Source organism: Bombyx mandarina, chromosome 21, assembly GCF_030267445.1.
Source record: "Bombyx mandarina strain Sakado chromosome 21, ASM3026744v2".
NCBI lineage: Eukaryota > Metazoa > Arthropoda > Insecta > Lepidoptera > Bombycidae > Bombyx > Bombyx mandarina.
Genome location: NC_143227.1, coordinates 1,781,783 through 1,799,323, shown reverse-complemented (window position 1 = coordinate 1,799,323; position 17,541 = coordinate 1,781,783). Strand labels below are relative to the sequence as shown.

The 17,541-nt window shown below is 40.0% G+C and overlaps 1 protein-coding gene across 6 annotated transcripts in view; it reads left to right on the top strand.

Moving 5' to 3' along the window:
• Positions 1 to 4,625: 4,625 nt before the first annotated feature.
• LOC114240287 (ral GTPase-activating protein subunit beta) overlaps positions 4,626 to 17,541 on the top strand; it is a 47,339-nt gene continuing 34,423 nt past the window's right edge. For 3 of the 6 annotated variants that reach the window (XM_028170759.2, XM_028170762.2, XM_028170760.2), the window contains exons 1-9: positions 4,626 to 4,928; positions 6,518 to 6,676; positions 7,193 to 7,430; positions 7,936 to 7,965; positions 8,639 to 8,865; positions 9,555 to 9,738; positions 11,133 to 11,275; positions 11,569 to 11,689; positions 16,136 to 16,291. In XM_028170759.2, coding sequence (XP_028026560.2) covers positions 4,893 to 4,928; positions 6,518 to 6,676; positions 7,193 to 7,430; positions 7,936 to 7,965; positions 8,639 to 8,865; positions 9,555 to 9,738; positions 11,133 to 11,275; positions 11,569 to 11,689; positions 16,136 to 16,291 — 1,294 coding nt within the window. In that variant the 5' untranslated portion in view covers positions 4,626 to 4,892. The remainder of the gene's footprint in view (positions 4,929 to 6,517; positions 6,677 to 7,192; positions 7,431 to 7,935; positions 7,966 to 8,638; positions 8,866 to 9,554; positions 9,739 to 11,132; positions 11,276 to 11,568; positions 11,690 to 16,135; positions 16,292 to 17,541) is intronic. The other 3 variants (XM_089736336.1, XM_028170761.2, XM_028170763.2) reach the window with 2 other exon arrangements.

Below are 17,541 nucleotides of genomic sequence, written 5' to 3'. Positions count from 1 at the left end.
GGTGACGCCTAAATATTTGACCTTCGGGGCCCACGGTATGGGCTGGTCGAACATCGTGATTGGTGTGAGGTGCATGGTATCAGTAGTTATAAATATTTTATGAGCAGACTAGCTTTTGCCTGCGACTTCATCTGGGTGGAATAGTTACTTTGGCATAACGCAAAATTTTACCCACCTCTTCATTTACATAGAAAGTGAAAATATTTTTGAATAATAGAATGTTAAAAGTGTGATTTTGGTACCTTAAATAGCTCATTTAAGGTACCAAAATCACGCTTTTTAACAGACTCCAAAAGAGGAAGTTATCAATTCGACCATAATTTTTTATCTATGTATGGTCGCCGATTTTTCGAGAATGCTTGAACCGATTCTGATAATTCTTTTTTCTTTTTTTTGTTCGAAAGGGCTTCCCGAATGATCCTGTAATCATCAAGATCTGATGATGGGATCCTGGAAAAATCTATAATTTTGGGTGGGGCGAGATGGTGGACTCGCAGAAGTCGAGCATCGCCTGCCAGGACTCGTCGCTGCCGAGCATCGGAGCCACGACGGTCGGAAGCGACAAGTCCGGCCCTATTTTTGCAACGAGGACGCGGCGCTGCTCCGCGAAAGCGGGGCAGTACGCGAGCGTGTTCTCCGCCGTGTCCTCGTTGCAGCCACTGCAGTGGACTTCGGCGTCGGCTCCCTCCGGGCGACGAGGTGCAGGTAGCGACCGAAACAGCCGTGTCCCGTGAGCACCTGCGTCGCTCGGAAGGTGAGACGTCCTCAGTAAAAAAACGTTATAGTGAGCCAACCTTAACATATAGGCATATGCTGTCGCGGACTTATCTTTTAAAGGGGAACAATTCTCTTATACATTATTTTAGCGTAACTTTAACCGTTTCGGCAGCGCACGCAGCGAAGCTCGCAAAAAGGAAAAACCCCCGATTTTGCAACATTCTTTATTGGTGCTCCGTTTGTATTGGTCTTAGCGTGATGTTATATCCGTGGCCTTCCTCGATAAATGGGCTATCTAATACTGAAATAATTTTTCAAATCGGACCATCAGTTACTGAGATTAGCGCGCTCAAACAAACAAACTCTTCATCTCTATAATATTAGTATAGATATGAGTAGAAGGGTTATTTTGATAATATCCTGAAAAGTACCCCACGCTTTTTTACGATAAAATCATTTTTTCTTACACTACTTTTAATTCAAATTTATAAAAATTAATTTTCTATTTTTTTGTTGGATTTTCTATAAAAGCGTATTTTGTTAGTTTTTTTAAACTATTACTTAATTTTATATTTTTTCCTGTTTCTGTCTGTATCCGAAATAATGACTTGTATTAGTAGATAAACTGTTGAAGATTATCTCAAATAATGAAGGAAGTCATTGAAGTTGAAGTTGAAGTTGAAGTCGTGTTGAAGTCGTCATGCCATAAAGCAGTGATTATCAAACTTATTTCTTTTACCGCCCCCATTGAAAATCAATTATTTTTCAGCGCCCCCCATTTTTTATACACCCCTAAAACTTAAAAACCACAATTTCATTACTTTAATTAATTTAGTTACATTAGTAGGTTCTGATGTTTAAGCTTACATTCTAAACTAGAAATTTTTCCAGTGAGAGCAAATAAAACCCAACTTTATAATATTAATAATATATTTAAATCAAATTAAAAGAAACAATATAAATATGTAATCAGTTTTCGTTTTTATACTAATCTAACGAGATGGATCAATTTGATGATATTTAATAAGTTTGTTGATATCAGGTTCGATTTTACTCAAAAACAGTCGTAATTCGTCGCATTTAGTAACTTGCAAATGATTTCTTTTTTTAGTAAGCAGCGTTGTCATATCGCTAAATCCACATTCACACAAATATTATGACGATGGGAATGCTATCAAAAATAGTTTAACGATAGACCACAATCCAGGGTACAACTGCAAAGTTGACTTTTGTAGCCAAAATTGTTGGCAGCCATTTTTGTATTTGATTTTTATTTCCTCGTTTGTTGTTAGTTCTGTAAGTTCTTCTTCCACCTCGGGTGATATTGCTATGTTGACATTTAAAAAAGGATCTAACATCCAGTCTGGTATTTCCCATTACAATGTCTTGGAATCTTTTAATGAAATCACTGTGAAGATTTTCCAAATGTTGGCAGTAGACGAGCAAGTCGTCGTTGTTGCAGTATACTGATAAATTGGGAAAAATATGGAACTCACGTCTGCCGATATTCTTTTTTTGTGCAAGAGCAGCTTGGCTACGAAAGCAGCGACGTCATTTTTTGTGTTTATTCATCGCCTTGAAGTTGGAGATTCATATCATTAAGCAATGTTTAAAGGTCTGTCAGGTATGCGATATCATTCTTTGATGTGATGAGGTTTTCGTGCAATTCGGTGTCTCTTTGTTTTCCAAGAGCTCTATGACAGATTCAAACATATTGTAAAAACGAGTCAGACAATTTCCTTTTAATAGCCAACGCATTTCTGTGTGAAAGATCAATCTGTTGAAATCTTCGTCATTATTAACACAAAGCTGATTAAATAAAGAGTTGTTTCGTATTTTATTGACTGCTCTGATGATATGTTGCAATGATTGAAATAGTCGTTCACTTATATTTCTGGCAACTAAATGCTGTCGATGCATACATTGCATGTATGTACACAATGTACAGCAAGCACATCATGAATTTTGTTTTTTAAGTACGATATGAAGCCTTTTTGATACTCCGTCATAGCTGGAGCACCATCTGTAGCAGCTGATATAATATTCTTCAACGGAATTCCTTTTTCATCACAAAAATTACAAATTATATGTCGCCCTCCTGACCCACATCAACGCCCCCCATTTTTCTGGACCCCTTAACGCCCCTTAATGGCAGAGGGGGGTTTCAAACGTCCCCAAGGGGGCGTTATCTCCCACTTTGAGAAAGACTGCCATAAAGGATAAGACGTCTGGTGTATTGGTGTATGCGATGCACCAATGTTCATTTTTCTAATGAAATACGTACTTATGAAATGTTCACGAGTGACTTTCCACAGTAAAGGAATAACATATTGTAATAAGAAACAAATCCGCAAAATTATAATTTGCGTAATTACATACCTACTGGCGGTAGGACCTTTTGTGAGCCGCACTGGTAGGTACCATAACCCCGTCTATACTGCCATGAAGGAGTACTGCGTTTCGGTTTGAAGGGTGGGGCAACCGTCTGTAGGTAACCGTATTAACATTTTAACGGGTAGGTTGCATATTCTAATAATCCACTTATGTAGGTAACGACTACCTACGTATTAATGTTCATGAGTGATTTTTTTAAGGGATATTATGACCTGGTAACTAAGACCTTTAGGTCATGTCTTATTTTAATTTATATTCTTATTTTTATGAAAAATTATAATATGGAGTAAAAACGAAATGAAATGAGATGATTAATTTGAGACATTAATCAACGGGGGTGAAATTAAATGAAATGAGATGATATGAAATGGGATGATATATAATCTCAGTAAAATGGTGATCATTTACTTACTGAGATTTTTTCAGTGGACTTTTTGGAGGATCCCGAGAAGTTACGTTCAGCAGCCTTGTTTCATTCTCCCACATTTGTGCACTTTCACAGATATTAAACAGTTAATAAGCTACCGTTATTACACATTTAAGCCTGAAGAAACACTATTTTACTACTTAGGTACCCTTATTTTTTTAAATATTACATGTTTGTATTATACTGTTAGTTTTCAGATATAAATAAATAGAAAACTTAAATTGCACTTCCCAAAAAATAATTCTAATAAATTTAATGGCTTAGATGCAGGACCAAATCTTCATTATATGTTTGTATTTTCGTTTAATTTTGTATTAATTATATACAGAGCTATTACGCCACGCGATAATAACAGTCGGTGCAAATCATCATTACCTTAGATCAATATATTTTGAGACTGATTTCTTTCGTTCGATAGAGGTTCAGAGTGTTTGATATCAACTCCAATTGTTTCCGGCGCGGACTTATTTGTAGTACACCGCACAAGCATGCGGTTTATATCTTCGTAATCATTACATGTTTAACAGCAAGACGCCATTGTATATCCTATAGTTATAGGTATAGAAGAAAGAAGAGAAATTACGTCCAATAGCTTTGTTTCATTTTCCCACATTTGTGCACTTTCACAGATATTAAACAGTAATAAACTACTGTTATTACACATTTCAACCTCAAGAAACACTAAATAGACAAAATAAAACAAATCACACAACTTCATTCCTCGCGTACCCGCCAAAAAGTATGTGATTTATAATCAAAGATTGCAACATAGATGATCACTTGATATTTAAATGTTACACTCAGACATTTAACAGAGAATTCAATTAAATAAGTAGCTGGTTTAAAACAAAAACAAAATACACTAAGCATAAGCAGAAACCTGGTGGCTAGAATCATAGTTTAGAGCATCATTTATTACTCACAAGTGGAAATTTGTGCTTTTTTAAATCATAAACACAATACTTGTGCAAAAACGAGAAAATCCGCATTGCTCTCTTGGGATTAAAGGGCTCCCTACAATTTATTTCGAAGCCAATTTGAACTGGCCTTTACCTGCTTTGACAGTTGACAGCTGACAGCAGAAGACAAATATATTAAGCGTATAATCTATGACACCAGTGTTTATTTACTTACCTACATTTATTTTTATTCAAACAAAAATACATGTTTTCTGATCAATTAATACTGGATCCAAATTTCGAGATTTGTGATTCTTTTTGTAATGTAAAAAAAATTTGGAATATTAAATTCCAAAACATATGAGCAGCACAGTTGAGTTATGCTATCCATTTGAATAATATTGTTATTGTTGCGAGCAGTGACCCTCCGACAGGGTACCGTTAGTATTTCCTATATGAATGTGGGAATCTTCAACAGAGTTAATCATAAAGTGAGTTTAATTCGTATTTTGTAGAGCCTAGTGTAAATCTTATTGATTGATGAAAACATGAAATTTTAACATGGTAAATTAATGGAATATTGTTATTCGAATTCTATTATGGTGTCAAATCGTTAATCTATATCATGCATATTTTATGACACATATAATAATATTTAGTAAAAGTGAAATTTGATATTGATAAGCTAATGTAATTATTGCAGTGATTTCAAAACTTATCATTCAAAAAATGTAACACAACTTAAATTATTAATATTGAATATATTAAAATTTGGTTGTTGATAAAATAGCATAGTATGTAAGGTGTTTTAATGATTACTTTCAGTTTGTCTATTTCAATGTCCTTTGGTTTATTTTCAGTTTGTGATATTTTGTTCAGAGGTATAAGATGTTGTTTGGGCTCCGAAATGTCTATTTTTATATTGGTTTTGTCCTTTCTTTGTAGCACTAAGTGTTTGACACTTTGTTTGAGCACTATTGATCTCCAGCTTATTAGCTCTGTTATTAATTTTTGTAAATTTGTTATGCAGTTCTCAGAGCAGTAGTTGTCAGTGGAATATTCTGTATTCTTTTTATAATTCGAAAACAAGACTCACTAGTAGAACGGCTAGAGTGAGTGCATGAGAAAAAGAATTAAATTATTTGAATGTTAAGTTAATGTTTAAATCGTTACATAATATTTTATTAAATGTGTTAATAAAACTTGAGCTAACCTATCAATCTTTAACTTCTAGTGTTATTTGAAATATTGTATATGTGGGCCTTGGTTTTAGTATCATTACAAGGTAGAATCAAGCGGGAACAAAAGGAGCAGTTGCACATCTTTAACTTTAAACTTTAATTTTTATTTGTTTATGTTAATAATATTTATGTTAGAGTGGTTTATGGTTTTCTGCCATAGTTTTTCCATTCTATGACAGAGCAACCTTTACACAGTTCAGAAAAAAAAAAAAAACTTTTAATCCATTTCATGAAAAGGATCTTAATTTATTATTATTATAATTAATGGCTTTAATTGCATCAAAAGAGAGAGCTCTTTTTTATATCATAGTATAACATACAAGAGTTCAATATTGATTCCATATGAATACTAAGGATGCTAAATGTGGCCAGAGCATTTTTTTTTATTGCTTAGATGGGTGGACGATCTTACAGCCCACCTGGTGTTAAGTGGTTACTGGAGCCCATAAACATCCACAACGTAAATGCGCCACCCACCTTGAAATATAAGTTCTAAGGTCTCAAGTATAGTTACAACGGCTGCCCCACCCTTCAAACCGAAATGCATTACTGCTTCACAGCAGAAATAGACAGGATGATGGTACCCCCCCGCGCGGACTCACAAGAGGTCCTACCACCAGTAAACTCACAAGAGGTCCTACCACCGGTAATTCCCTCTAAATCACCATCAAAAACAACCAGCACTTATATAATTTTTTAGAAATTTTCTAGCCAATTTGAATTATTCCTAGAATACTAACTGGGAGAAGAATTTATTAGCAAAATAGCAAAACATTACTATTTCAGTGGAAATCACTAAACGCATTAATGAGATATGGTAAAATGAATCGAATTTTCAGGATAAAAATAGTGACGGGATGTATGCAGAATGGAGCTCAATACCACTTGAGGGTGGGGGACAAGGGGTACTGGGAGCAGTTGGAGGCCGAGACGTTGTACTGGCAGTTGTGAAACAATTGAGCTCCCCTGATCCTAGTCCTTTAACTACTGATGCTGAGGTATTTATCATATTTCAGCATGGTTCAGTTTAAAATAGACGTCATTTCGGATCCTCCCTATCCACTAATAGTGCTTTTAGGTACCTCAAGCACCGGTTATCGTTCTCATGAAACCCGTGGCTTGCGACGAAGGGCTCGGCGAGTAAATTAACCCACAGACACAGCCCACTGAGTTTCTCGCCGGATCTTCTCAGTGGGTCGCGTTTCCGATCCGGTGGTAGATTCTGCGAAGCACTGCTTTTACTAGGGTTAGTGTTAGCAACGACGTCAGGTTTGAGCCCCGTGAGCTCACCTACTAGTTCGGTGAATCTAGAATAACCCCTCAAGGTTACTAGAATAGGTATGAAAAAAGAAATTAATAGTATATTGTTATTCACTCTCTAGTAAAACAGGAAAAATAGCTATGTAATAAAAGCCTAATGTTTATTTTTGAGCAGATTTTTTAAACATATGTTATGTGTATTTTACGTAAGAAACAAATCTGAAACATAAAATAAAAATTGAACATCTTTAAAGGTGGAGTGGGTTCTAGAAGTGATCAGATATGGTTTGTCACTGCCACTGAGCGAGCACAGTGCTGTACGGGATTGCGTGCGTGTCGCGTGTGCTTGGTTGACCCCACTACTGGCTCCCACTCCCGCCGCGCAACCCACCCCCCCAGCCCTTCCTCCACCCGTAGTCGCCGAGCCTCACAGATACGCAAGGAAGATACTGCGCCACCTACAAAACTTGTTTGTTCCAAGACCAGATGAAAGTAAGTTCACCAAGCTATCTTCCTTCTTAGTATTGATATGTATACATAAATCACTGGTTGGTTTTCTGAGAATAGAACTACCACTAAACTGGCCTAACAGAGTTAAGAAGTAAATATCAAACTTGCAAATATTGCAATTTGCATAATGACCAGTGGTAGGGCTTATTCTAAGTGCGGAGGAGTAGGTAGGCACTATTTATTATCAGCCTATTTCTGCCGCAAAGCAGTTTTGTCTTTCTACTGTTGAAGCATTTATGTCTCAAGGTGGATGGTGGCATTCACATTGTGATGCTTATAGGCCCTGGTAACCGCTTAAAACCAGGCGGGCTATGAACTCGTTCACCCATTTATGCAAGAAATAAAGAATGTGATTTTTCTGCTTGTTCCTAACTTCAGAGTTCATAAGTCTTGAAATTGACAAGTATGTGAAGAAAGATATCTACATTATATTGTCATTTTATAAAGTATGATTATAACAAGTTGTTTTTTTTTGTGAATTTTCAAGCTCTCGCTTTCATTTATCAATGGGAATTGGGTAAGTTAATAGCGATCGCCGAATTAGTCAATAGCGATAGTTAAACATTGTATATAATACAAGACAAGACAAGACAACGATATGGTCATATCAGAAATAGCTAAATCGCCACTAAAATACATTGTTATTTGCTTGCTTATTACTTAGTTTGAGATTCTTGAGTTTCAGAACTAGCACTGTATGATATTGTACCGTAGAAAAAAAAACGTGTAAATCATTTCTTGGGTTCAAGATAAATATCAAATTGGCCTCCTTGGTTTGCAACGCCTGAAGTGCACCTAAACGTTACAACAGTTCGCTCGCACACGCACACTAACAGTTGCCATACATAAAAATTCAGCAATATTTATGTCAAGACAGAGTTATGGTAGAGTTAGAGTATGGTACCCTTTTTTTATTGCTTAGATGGGTGGACGAGCTCACAGCCCAGCTGGTGTTAAGTGATTACCGGAGTCCATAGACATCCACAACGTAAATGCCGCCACCCACCTTGAGATATGAGTTCTAAGTTCTCAGTGTAGTTACAACGGCTGCCCCGCCCTTCAAACCGAAACGCATTACTGCTTCACGGCAGAAATAGGCAGAGTGGTGGTACCTACCCGTGCGGACTCACAAGAGGTCCTACCACCAGTACCCACGAGAGCTCAGTACTAGCAGTAACTTTAAATTCAAGGTGGCGACTTGATCAGCAAACAAGCAGTTCTGTGCCACCGCGTGCTCCGACTGGCGCGTGCCCTGGCGGACGGGGGCGCGCTGGGCGGCGCGGAGTGGAAGGCGTTGCTGTTGCTGCTGCTGGCCGCCGCTGCAGCCCTACTGGCGCCGCCGGTGCCTCCACCGCCCCCGTTCCACGCCGCAGCGATCTTTCAGCTCTGCGACCGCGTGCTCTCCGTTCTATTTGAAGTTAGTTCATAAATTTTTAAATAAGAAACTATTTCTTAGTTAGTCTTCGTTAAAATTTTAGTGGTAATTATCAAGCCCAGGATAATGTTGAGTAGATAGGTCTAGAGTACAAGAATTGAAAATATGAGAGATATCCAGTTTAGATCTAATAACTTCAAGACATTGACTTTTTTATTTTTTTATTGCTTAGATGGGTGGATGAGCTCACAGCTCACCTAGTGTAAAGTGGCTACTGGAATCCATACACATTCACAACATAAATGCGTCATCCATCTTGAGATATAAGTTCTAAGGTCTCAAGTAAAGTTACAACGGCTGCCCCACCCTTCAAATCAAGGCAGGGTGGTGGTACCTACCCGCGCAGACTCACAAGAGGTCCTACCACCAGTAATTACGGAATTTATAATTTTGCGGGTTTAATTTTTATTACACGATGTTATTCCTTTACCCTAGAAGTCAATCGTGAACATTTGTTGAGTACGTATTTCATTAGCAAAATTGGTACACGCCTGCGGGATTCGAACACTGGTGCATCGCTCAACACGGATGTACCGGACGTCTTATCCGTTAGGACTTTAATATAGCGAATATATTTTATTTGCCAGTTCTAAATGATTTTCATTAACTTTGGTTTATTTTTCGTATGTGGTATGCCTTGTTTACCTCTAACTACTAAATGACATGGTTAGGTTTGGTTGGTGGCGTGTCACCGAAGTTTCCCGGGCCCCGCGCTGTGGCGTACATTGCGCGAGCAGTGCCTGCGTTGGCGGCACCGCGACCTGCTCACCAAGCATTGGACGCGCGCCTCGCTGTGCCTCACCGCGAGACTACTGAACAATCTGTACGGTCCGCACTTCCCAGCCGTGCCCATCAGTACGTACACATCTATAAATAATAATATTAAGCATATTTTTTTTTTATAGCTTAGATGGGTGGACGAGCTCACAGCCCACCTGGTGTTAAGTGGTTACTGGAGCCCGTAGACATTTACAACGTAGATGCGCCACCCACCTTGAGATAGAAGTTTTAAATACGGCAGAAATAGGCGGGGCGATGGTATCTATCCGCGCCGACTCACAAGTGCTCCTACCACCAGTAGGACCACGGGTCATGGCGTGCAATCTCTCTGACAGGACATGCGACCTACAACATAGACATAGACTAAGACAGAGACTTGACAGGTGTGATTGAAAAATAAATAAAAGAAAAGGAACGAAGACGACTGTTTGGAGTTTTCATGTCAAGTTGGGTCACCAGTTTGGTGGTTTTACGACAAAGGGAATATCTTCCACCGAGTGGGTGATATGGTTCGGAATGATAATGTTGATGTTAGGAACTTGTATATATGCAAGCTCATATTCAAAATGTCGTAAGCGAGATTCAGGCATCTGTCAAATATCTTGTGTGCTGTGATGGCTACACGCCACAGATTGTGCACGGGCAGTGGCCATTTTTTCGATGCCTTCTTAAAAGTCCTACAAGAAATAGATAACAAAGAACGAACCGACTGTTCACCACGAGTGTCTGGTTGATAACATAGATACTAACCACGGGTACAATTTTTTTTACAATAAAGTGACCTTAATTTTTATGAGTAAATTTCAGGAAATATTTTACTCGTTATCTTACTAAGTTATAACTTCACTAAACAGCAATTTTCGGAAATTCCATTCCTAAAACAATGATAAAGAAAACTTTAGATTTAATTGTATACTGGTAAAGAGGTGACCACAAAGTACGCCTATCTTTTAGATATTTATGAAACTCATAGATATCAAAATGTGATTCAGGATCTTGAGATATAACGAAGGTTCAATAGCACAGAGAAAATGGTTAAACCTACCTTTAAAATCTGAACACACCATATCGTTTGATTGCTTCTCGACAGTAATGATGAAGCAATCGTGTGGCCACACCACATACGCTACCAATTACTAATTCAGCTGTGACAATCATTTTTGAAGTTTTTTTTTCCTTAAACTTTTTTTTTTTTTTAAACGCCTTCAAAATTATTTATTATTATAAAAATAACAATATTCCTAAATAACCTAAAAGTACAAGTAACCCAAAAGTTTTGAAGTTATCTGAAATTATTTAAACAGTCCGTATACGTCTAACTGCTTAATACTAAGTGCTGTAACTTTTCGGTTATCTCTTAGGATATAAAAATATATGCATTTTATATTGAATATTGAAGCCTTGAAATATAAATAGATAAATTATTTTTTACGTACCTAAGGTCTTAACACCATGTTCATCATTTGCAGGCGAAGAAGACGCGAATCTGGTCCCCGCGGACATGAGTCCAGAAGCGGTAATGCAAAGCTGGTATCGGATCTTGCACACGATTGGTAACCCTGTAGACTTGTGTCGACCGCGCGTCATCAGTCAAACTCCAGAATTTTTGCAGGTGAATAAAACATATTTCTATAGTGTGTGATAGGCTTTTTTGGGTTCGTGTAGTCTACTTTGTCGTATATTTAATTTTCACTATATTATGATATATCAAGCTGTTGTTATACGTCTGAATGTTAGAACGTGGATCGTGTCAGTCACCTTCGAAGGATGTCCGTAAATGGATAATTACTTCAAGTCAGTAATAGACCCAGGCGAGGATACAACACGTGATTCATATTATTAATAACATAACTCATATTATTACAACAATATGAGAGATATTTAATTCTATCACTCGTTTGACAGTATTCAATAACTCAAGAAGAAGGTGGTCGAGAGCCTAGCCAGCATCCATGCTTGGAAGTCCTCCCTCACATCTTTCATCAAGCAATGAAGGGTGTGGCAGCACATGTCGATGCCTTTCTAGGTGAGAACGATTACAGATCCCTTTGCATGTTTTGACACAATAGTATTAAAGAACAACGGCCTAAGTTCATACAGCCAGTTGTATGAAGTAATACTAACAATATCTTTGAATTGTCATATTATATTTCTTTTCTTTTTGTTTGGACTAACATGAAGTATGATAGATTCAGTATTAAAATAGATTGTTAGTTTTGAGATCTTGTGCCTTAAGTACTAAGAGGAGCGGCGGAGTTTGTGTTTTTATTTGAATGGGCTCACTAGGGTACAACACTTTTGCCCATCTACACCATTTTTTAATCAAAATCAACCCTACAATAATGTATTTTTTGTTATATAGTTGCTCTTTTAAATTATAAATAATTTAAGTACTGGTGATGGATACTCTACTATTTTTAATTCGAAATATGTATATATGTAATTATGTACAACCAATCTCACAGCTTTGACATACACGTTGCTATGCTATCGTGCAGCTACCTTCTTAATGTACAAGGTACGAGCTCACATAAAGGCTGACTTACATGACATTGCGTTCAAGTGGAAATATCAAAAAAGTTTATGCACTGTGTAAGCAGCTCCACACAGAAGATAAGCGTCTATGATAATTTATTTCAAGACAAAATTCCTCTATAAATCAACTTTAACATAACTTACATTTATATAAAATTTAATGTCATGACAGTCGCGGTTTATATGTACAAATTAGATGTTCAAACACACACTCACGTGTACACATGTACGCGCACACACACACACTCATGATACTATCAGTATAGTAAAGTAATAGTGTGTAAATGAAAAATACTTTTAACTCGATAAGAAAATCGATTTGAACCAAGCTTGAATTTTTTATTATATTGCATAATACTTTTATGGGTATATATCTCATTGAAGGGTGTGGTACATATATTATATTTCAATAAGGTCGAATCTGCTTACTGCAAAAAGCGATTTCATTTTTAACAGACTGTGAGTGAATGTTCATTGTTTAATTTTTTTAATCTTTGGTTCTTTCTCAGCTATATTTTTTGTCAATCAATTAATAAAAGAGATCTCACTGTAAAAATGCTTCCATACATATCCTTCATAAATTCGTACAAATTATAATTTAAAACGTTTCATTTCATAAATTGTTATTTGAATGAAATTTAAAATGGGCTAAATATTTATAAATACATAGGATTTTTGTTTTGGACTAAATTGACGTGGCCCAATATTCCTTTTTGTATTTTATTGATTGGAAATCTTAATAAACCCTATTTTCTGTATGTTTAAACTATACATAATTATTCAACTGCAAAAGAGGACCGACCTAAGTAGGATCGATTGCCCGAAGTAATACCCAAGGAAATTCAATACAGAAGTGTTCTATTTTTTCATAGCTCTGGGCTAGTGAGTATCACGTGGGTTGCTCCAAAAGCATATCACGCACTAGTATCCAGATTTTAGTTCGCGTCATAATCTGATCATTTAAACTAAAACCTAAGTAACAAACTTTTTAGGCGCTACCCCAAAATGACTCCAGGGGTGGGGTGGCTTTGGCGGTGTCGCTCGACATCGCCAATGCGTTTAACACCCTGCCCTGGTCCGTGATAGGGGGGGCGCTGGAACGACATGGAGTGCCTCCCTACCTCCGCCGGCTGGTGGGTTCCTACTTGGAGGACAGATCGGTCACGTGTACCGGACACGGTGGGATCCTGCACCGGTTCCCGGTCGTGCGCGGTGTTCCACAGGGGTCGGTGCTCGGCCCTCTTTTGTGGAATATCGGGTATGACTGGGTGCTAAGGGGTGCCCTCCTCCCGGGCCTGAGCGTAATCTGTTACGCAGACGACACGTTAGTCGTGGCCCGGGGGGGGAGTTTTGCTGAGTCTGCCCGTCTTGCTACCGCTGGGGTGGCGCATGTCGTCGGCAAAATCAGGAGATTGGGCCTCGACGTGGCGCTCAGTAAATCCGAGGCCATGTGGTTCCACAGGCCCCGGAGAGTGCCACCTGTTGATGCCCATATCGTGGTTGGAGGCGTCCGTATCGGGGTCGGGGTGCAGTTGAAGTACCTCGGCCTCATCCTGGACAGTCGTTGGACCTTCCGTGCTCACTTTCAGAACCTGGTCCCTCGTTTGTTGGGGGTGGCTGGCGCGTTAAGCCGGCTTCTGCCCAACGTCGGGGGGCCTGACCAGGTGACGCGCCGTCTCTATACGGGGGTGGTGCGATCAATGGCCCTATACGGGGCACCTGTGTGGGGCCAGTCCCTGGCCGCGGGGGTGGCGAAGCTGCTGCAACGGCCGCAACGCACCATCGCGGTCAGGGTCATCCGTGGTTATCGCACCATCTCCTTTGAGGCGGCGTGTGTACTGGCTGGGACGCCGCCTTGGATTCTGGAAGCGGAGGCGCTCGCTGCTGACTATCAGTGGCGGGCTGACCTTCGTGCCCGGGGCGTGGCGCGTCCCAGCCCCAGTGTGGTCAGAGCGCGGAGGGCCCAATCTCGGCGGTCCGTGCTGGAGTCATGGTCCAGACGGCTGGCTGATCCTTCGGCCGGTCGTAGGACCGTCGAGGCGATTCGCCCGGTCCTTGTGGATTGGGTGAATCGTGACAGAGGACGCCTCACTTTCCGGCTCACGCAGGTGCTCACTGGGCATGGTTGCTTCGGTGAGTTCCTGCACCGGATCGGAGCCGAGCCGACGGCAGAGTGCCACCATTGTGGTTGCGACTTGGACACGGCGGAGCACACGCTCGTTGCCTGCCCCGCATGGGAGGGGTGGCGCCGTGTCCTCGTCGCAAAAACAGGAAACGACTTGTCGTTGCCGAGTGTTGTGGCATCGATGCTCGGCGACGACGAGTCGTGGAAGGCGATGCTCGACTTCTGCGAGTGCACCATCTCGCAGAAGGAGGCGGCGGGGCGCGTGAGAGACGCACAATCCCGCCGCCGTCGAGCGGGGGCCAGGGAGGCGGATTTCGCCCAAGCCCTGGCCCTCTAAGTGTTTCGGGTCCCTCTCACATGTCGGTCTGGGGACCGGCGAAGGGGGCCTAAGAAGACGACGTGCAAGCTGCTCTGCACGCGTTTTACGCAAGAGCATCCGGGTGATGGAAGGCCGGCTATCCTCGACTCACGCTGGTTCTGGTCCAGCGGGGTATTCCGTAGGATAGCTCACTCTAACCGGCGCCATCTAGGCGGGCTTCGGATAGCCTGCCGACCGAGAGGGCTGGTGGTCGTGGCGCCGACGACCGCCGGTCCGGCGTCCCGAGGGGGAGGGTGATGGGAGAGATGTGCTCCGCACTAAACGCTTCACTTTCCCCCCTCTGCCTCTTCATGAGTTCTGTCTCATGCGAGGTTTGGACGTTGGTTGTTGAGCGACAGGAGGTTTAGTCAGTTCGACTCTGACATGCCCCGCCCTCCATCCCCAGTGGAGGGCGGAAGTCCGGCGATTTCCTCCTGACAAAAAAAAAAAAAACCCAAAATGAAACCAATTGAAGTGCAAACTACTAAATAATCTTTCCTTGCAAACCGATATGGATTTTTTTTAGTAGAATAGAAAGTAGGGGTCTCACTTTGACACTTTGTCTCAAGGTTAATGACGGAGCCACCTCGTCAGGAACGAGCTCGTCCACTAATCTGAGCAAAAAGAAAAAAAATTCAATCAATATTGATCTCTCGAAATCTTATCATCTACTGTTAAATAACTTTTTCGGATTTCGTTTAGTGCTTTTTGTCTTTTCGCTAGCTGAAGACGTGACTTGAAACAGATATTACAATTTGATTTCATATTTATTTTGTTTGCTATATACTTGAAGAATTCTTCAATATTATAATGTAAATACTTACGGTGAAAAATAACGGGAGACTAAACCATCTGTTTTTAATCGTGTCTTTGTCAAACAGTTCAATTCTTAAACATAAACAATGGTGCACGTGCAACTTGGTGCACGTGAATGAAGTGAAACTTCTTTTTCGATGTGTAGTATTGTGGTTTTCTTAATTTTTCATTCTTAAAATAGATTGCTCTTGTAATAGGGAATGCTGTGTATAAGAGATGCAACATTTTCAACATTTATGTTATATATTTTTTAAATTATAGTTAGAAAAATAAATATATATACTTTTTTAAATACTTCATTAAAATATTGGACGCTACTCGATGCTAACGCTCGCGCTGGCCTGTAACAGTATACTACGCGCGTGCGTTCGAGTGCCGCGAATTCACTCTCGCTCTATCTCTTTCTATTCCCCCTCTCCAAGAGCGTTAAACGTTTAACGCAACCTTGTTGGAAGTCGCATTAGAAGTTTCACTTAAATTATCCAATATATTTAAGACTAAGGAATATTGTAATTGGATCACGAGAGCTTCGTTCTAAACTTCCTTTTAACTGTGGGGCTCGGTCACGTACCTATTAGTCGGTTGGCTGTTGCTGTAAGGGTGGACTGTAGTGTGGTTGTGTGGGTGTGCGGACGCAGGGCGGGGCCGCGAAGAGCGCTGGGTGTCGGGGGGCGCGGGCGGGGCGGGCGCGGGGGAGGAGCCGCCCGACGACTTCACGCCGCCCGCCCACCGCCGGCTCGCCAAGTCGTTCAGCGTCTCCGCGCCCAAACCCAAGGACAGGATACCGGAGAAAAGTAAGGCTTTATTATACCTACCCTCTAACATATTTACTGTAGATGTGATGAAAAAGATTCGAACATTTTTTTATAATATTATCTTCAGGCTTTGGATCTAATCAAAATAGGTTTAAAATTGTGTTTTTTTGCATTGCACAACATCCGATTTTTTTTTATTGCTTATATGTGTTGAAGAGCTCACAGCCCACCTGGTTTTAAGTGGTTACTGGAGCCCATGGACATCTACAACATAAATGCCGCCACCTACTTTGAGATGTGGGTTCTAAGGTCTCAGTATAGTTATAACGGCTGCCCCACCCTTCAAACCGAAACGCATTACTGCTTCGCGGCAGAAATAGGCACGGCGGTGGTACCTACCCATGCGGACTCACAGGAGGTCCTACCACCAATAGAATTACAACAACTTGTCAGATTATTGTAATGTTTTAATACATAGATGGTGCTCTACTATGCACATAGTACATAATGTTTCAGCAGTTTCCGAATTAAATATTCAGTACCTATTCGGAATCTTTTTCAATACATCTACATACGTGTGGAACTTTCTGGTATTTTATAAAAAAAAACACATTTTTTTATTATGTTGCAACGACACACGAACATGATGTAATGTTTTTTGCAAATGCTTATTTGTTATACTTTAATTTTAATCGCACATGTTTTTCTTTTGCACGTAGTCGTATAGTGTATTATTGCATTTTTCGTTTTTTTTTCTTTTCTTTTCTGTAGTGTAGTTATGTACATTGAAGCTTAGTAGTTATTACAAAATTAAATAGTTGAGCAATACCGTGGAAATAAAACTATTGATTATCGCATACCTACTCTGCGCAATTAATAACATCGTAGGCAAATTTAATTGGTTTTTAATATGTTACCTTTGTAAATGTGTAATTATTTGGCAGCGTCGGACGATTTGATTTCAGTAAGATCCGGGATATGTCGCTATGAACTATGGAATGGACATATGAAACTATTATGTTTATATTTTTAAAGAATATTCGCTGACTTCGCTTTGATTGATTTAGAATACACTCTCCGTTACCGCCTGAGCCCTCGAGTCGTCTATCCGTAATACTACGTAGCAACTAGGACTTCAGGAAACCACGATTCCTCCATAAAAATAGTATTTAAATCGCGGCCGTCAAACCTGGTGGTAGGACCTCTTGTGAGTCCGCACGGGTAGGTACCACCACCCTGCCCATTTCTGCCGTGAAGCAGTAATGCGTTTCGGTTTGAAGAGTGGGGCA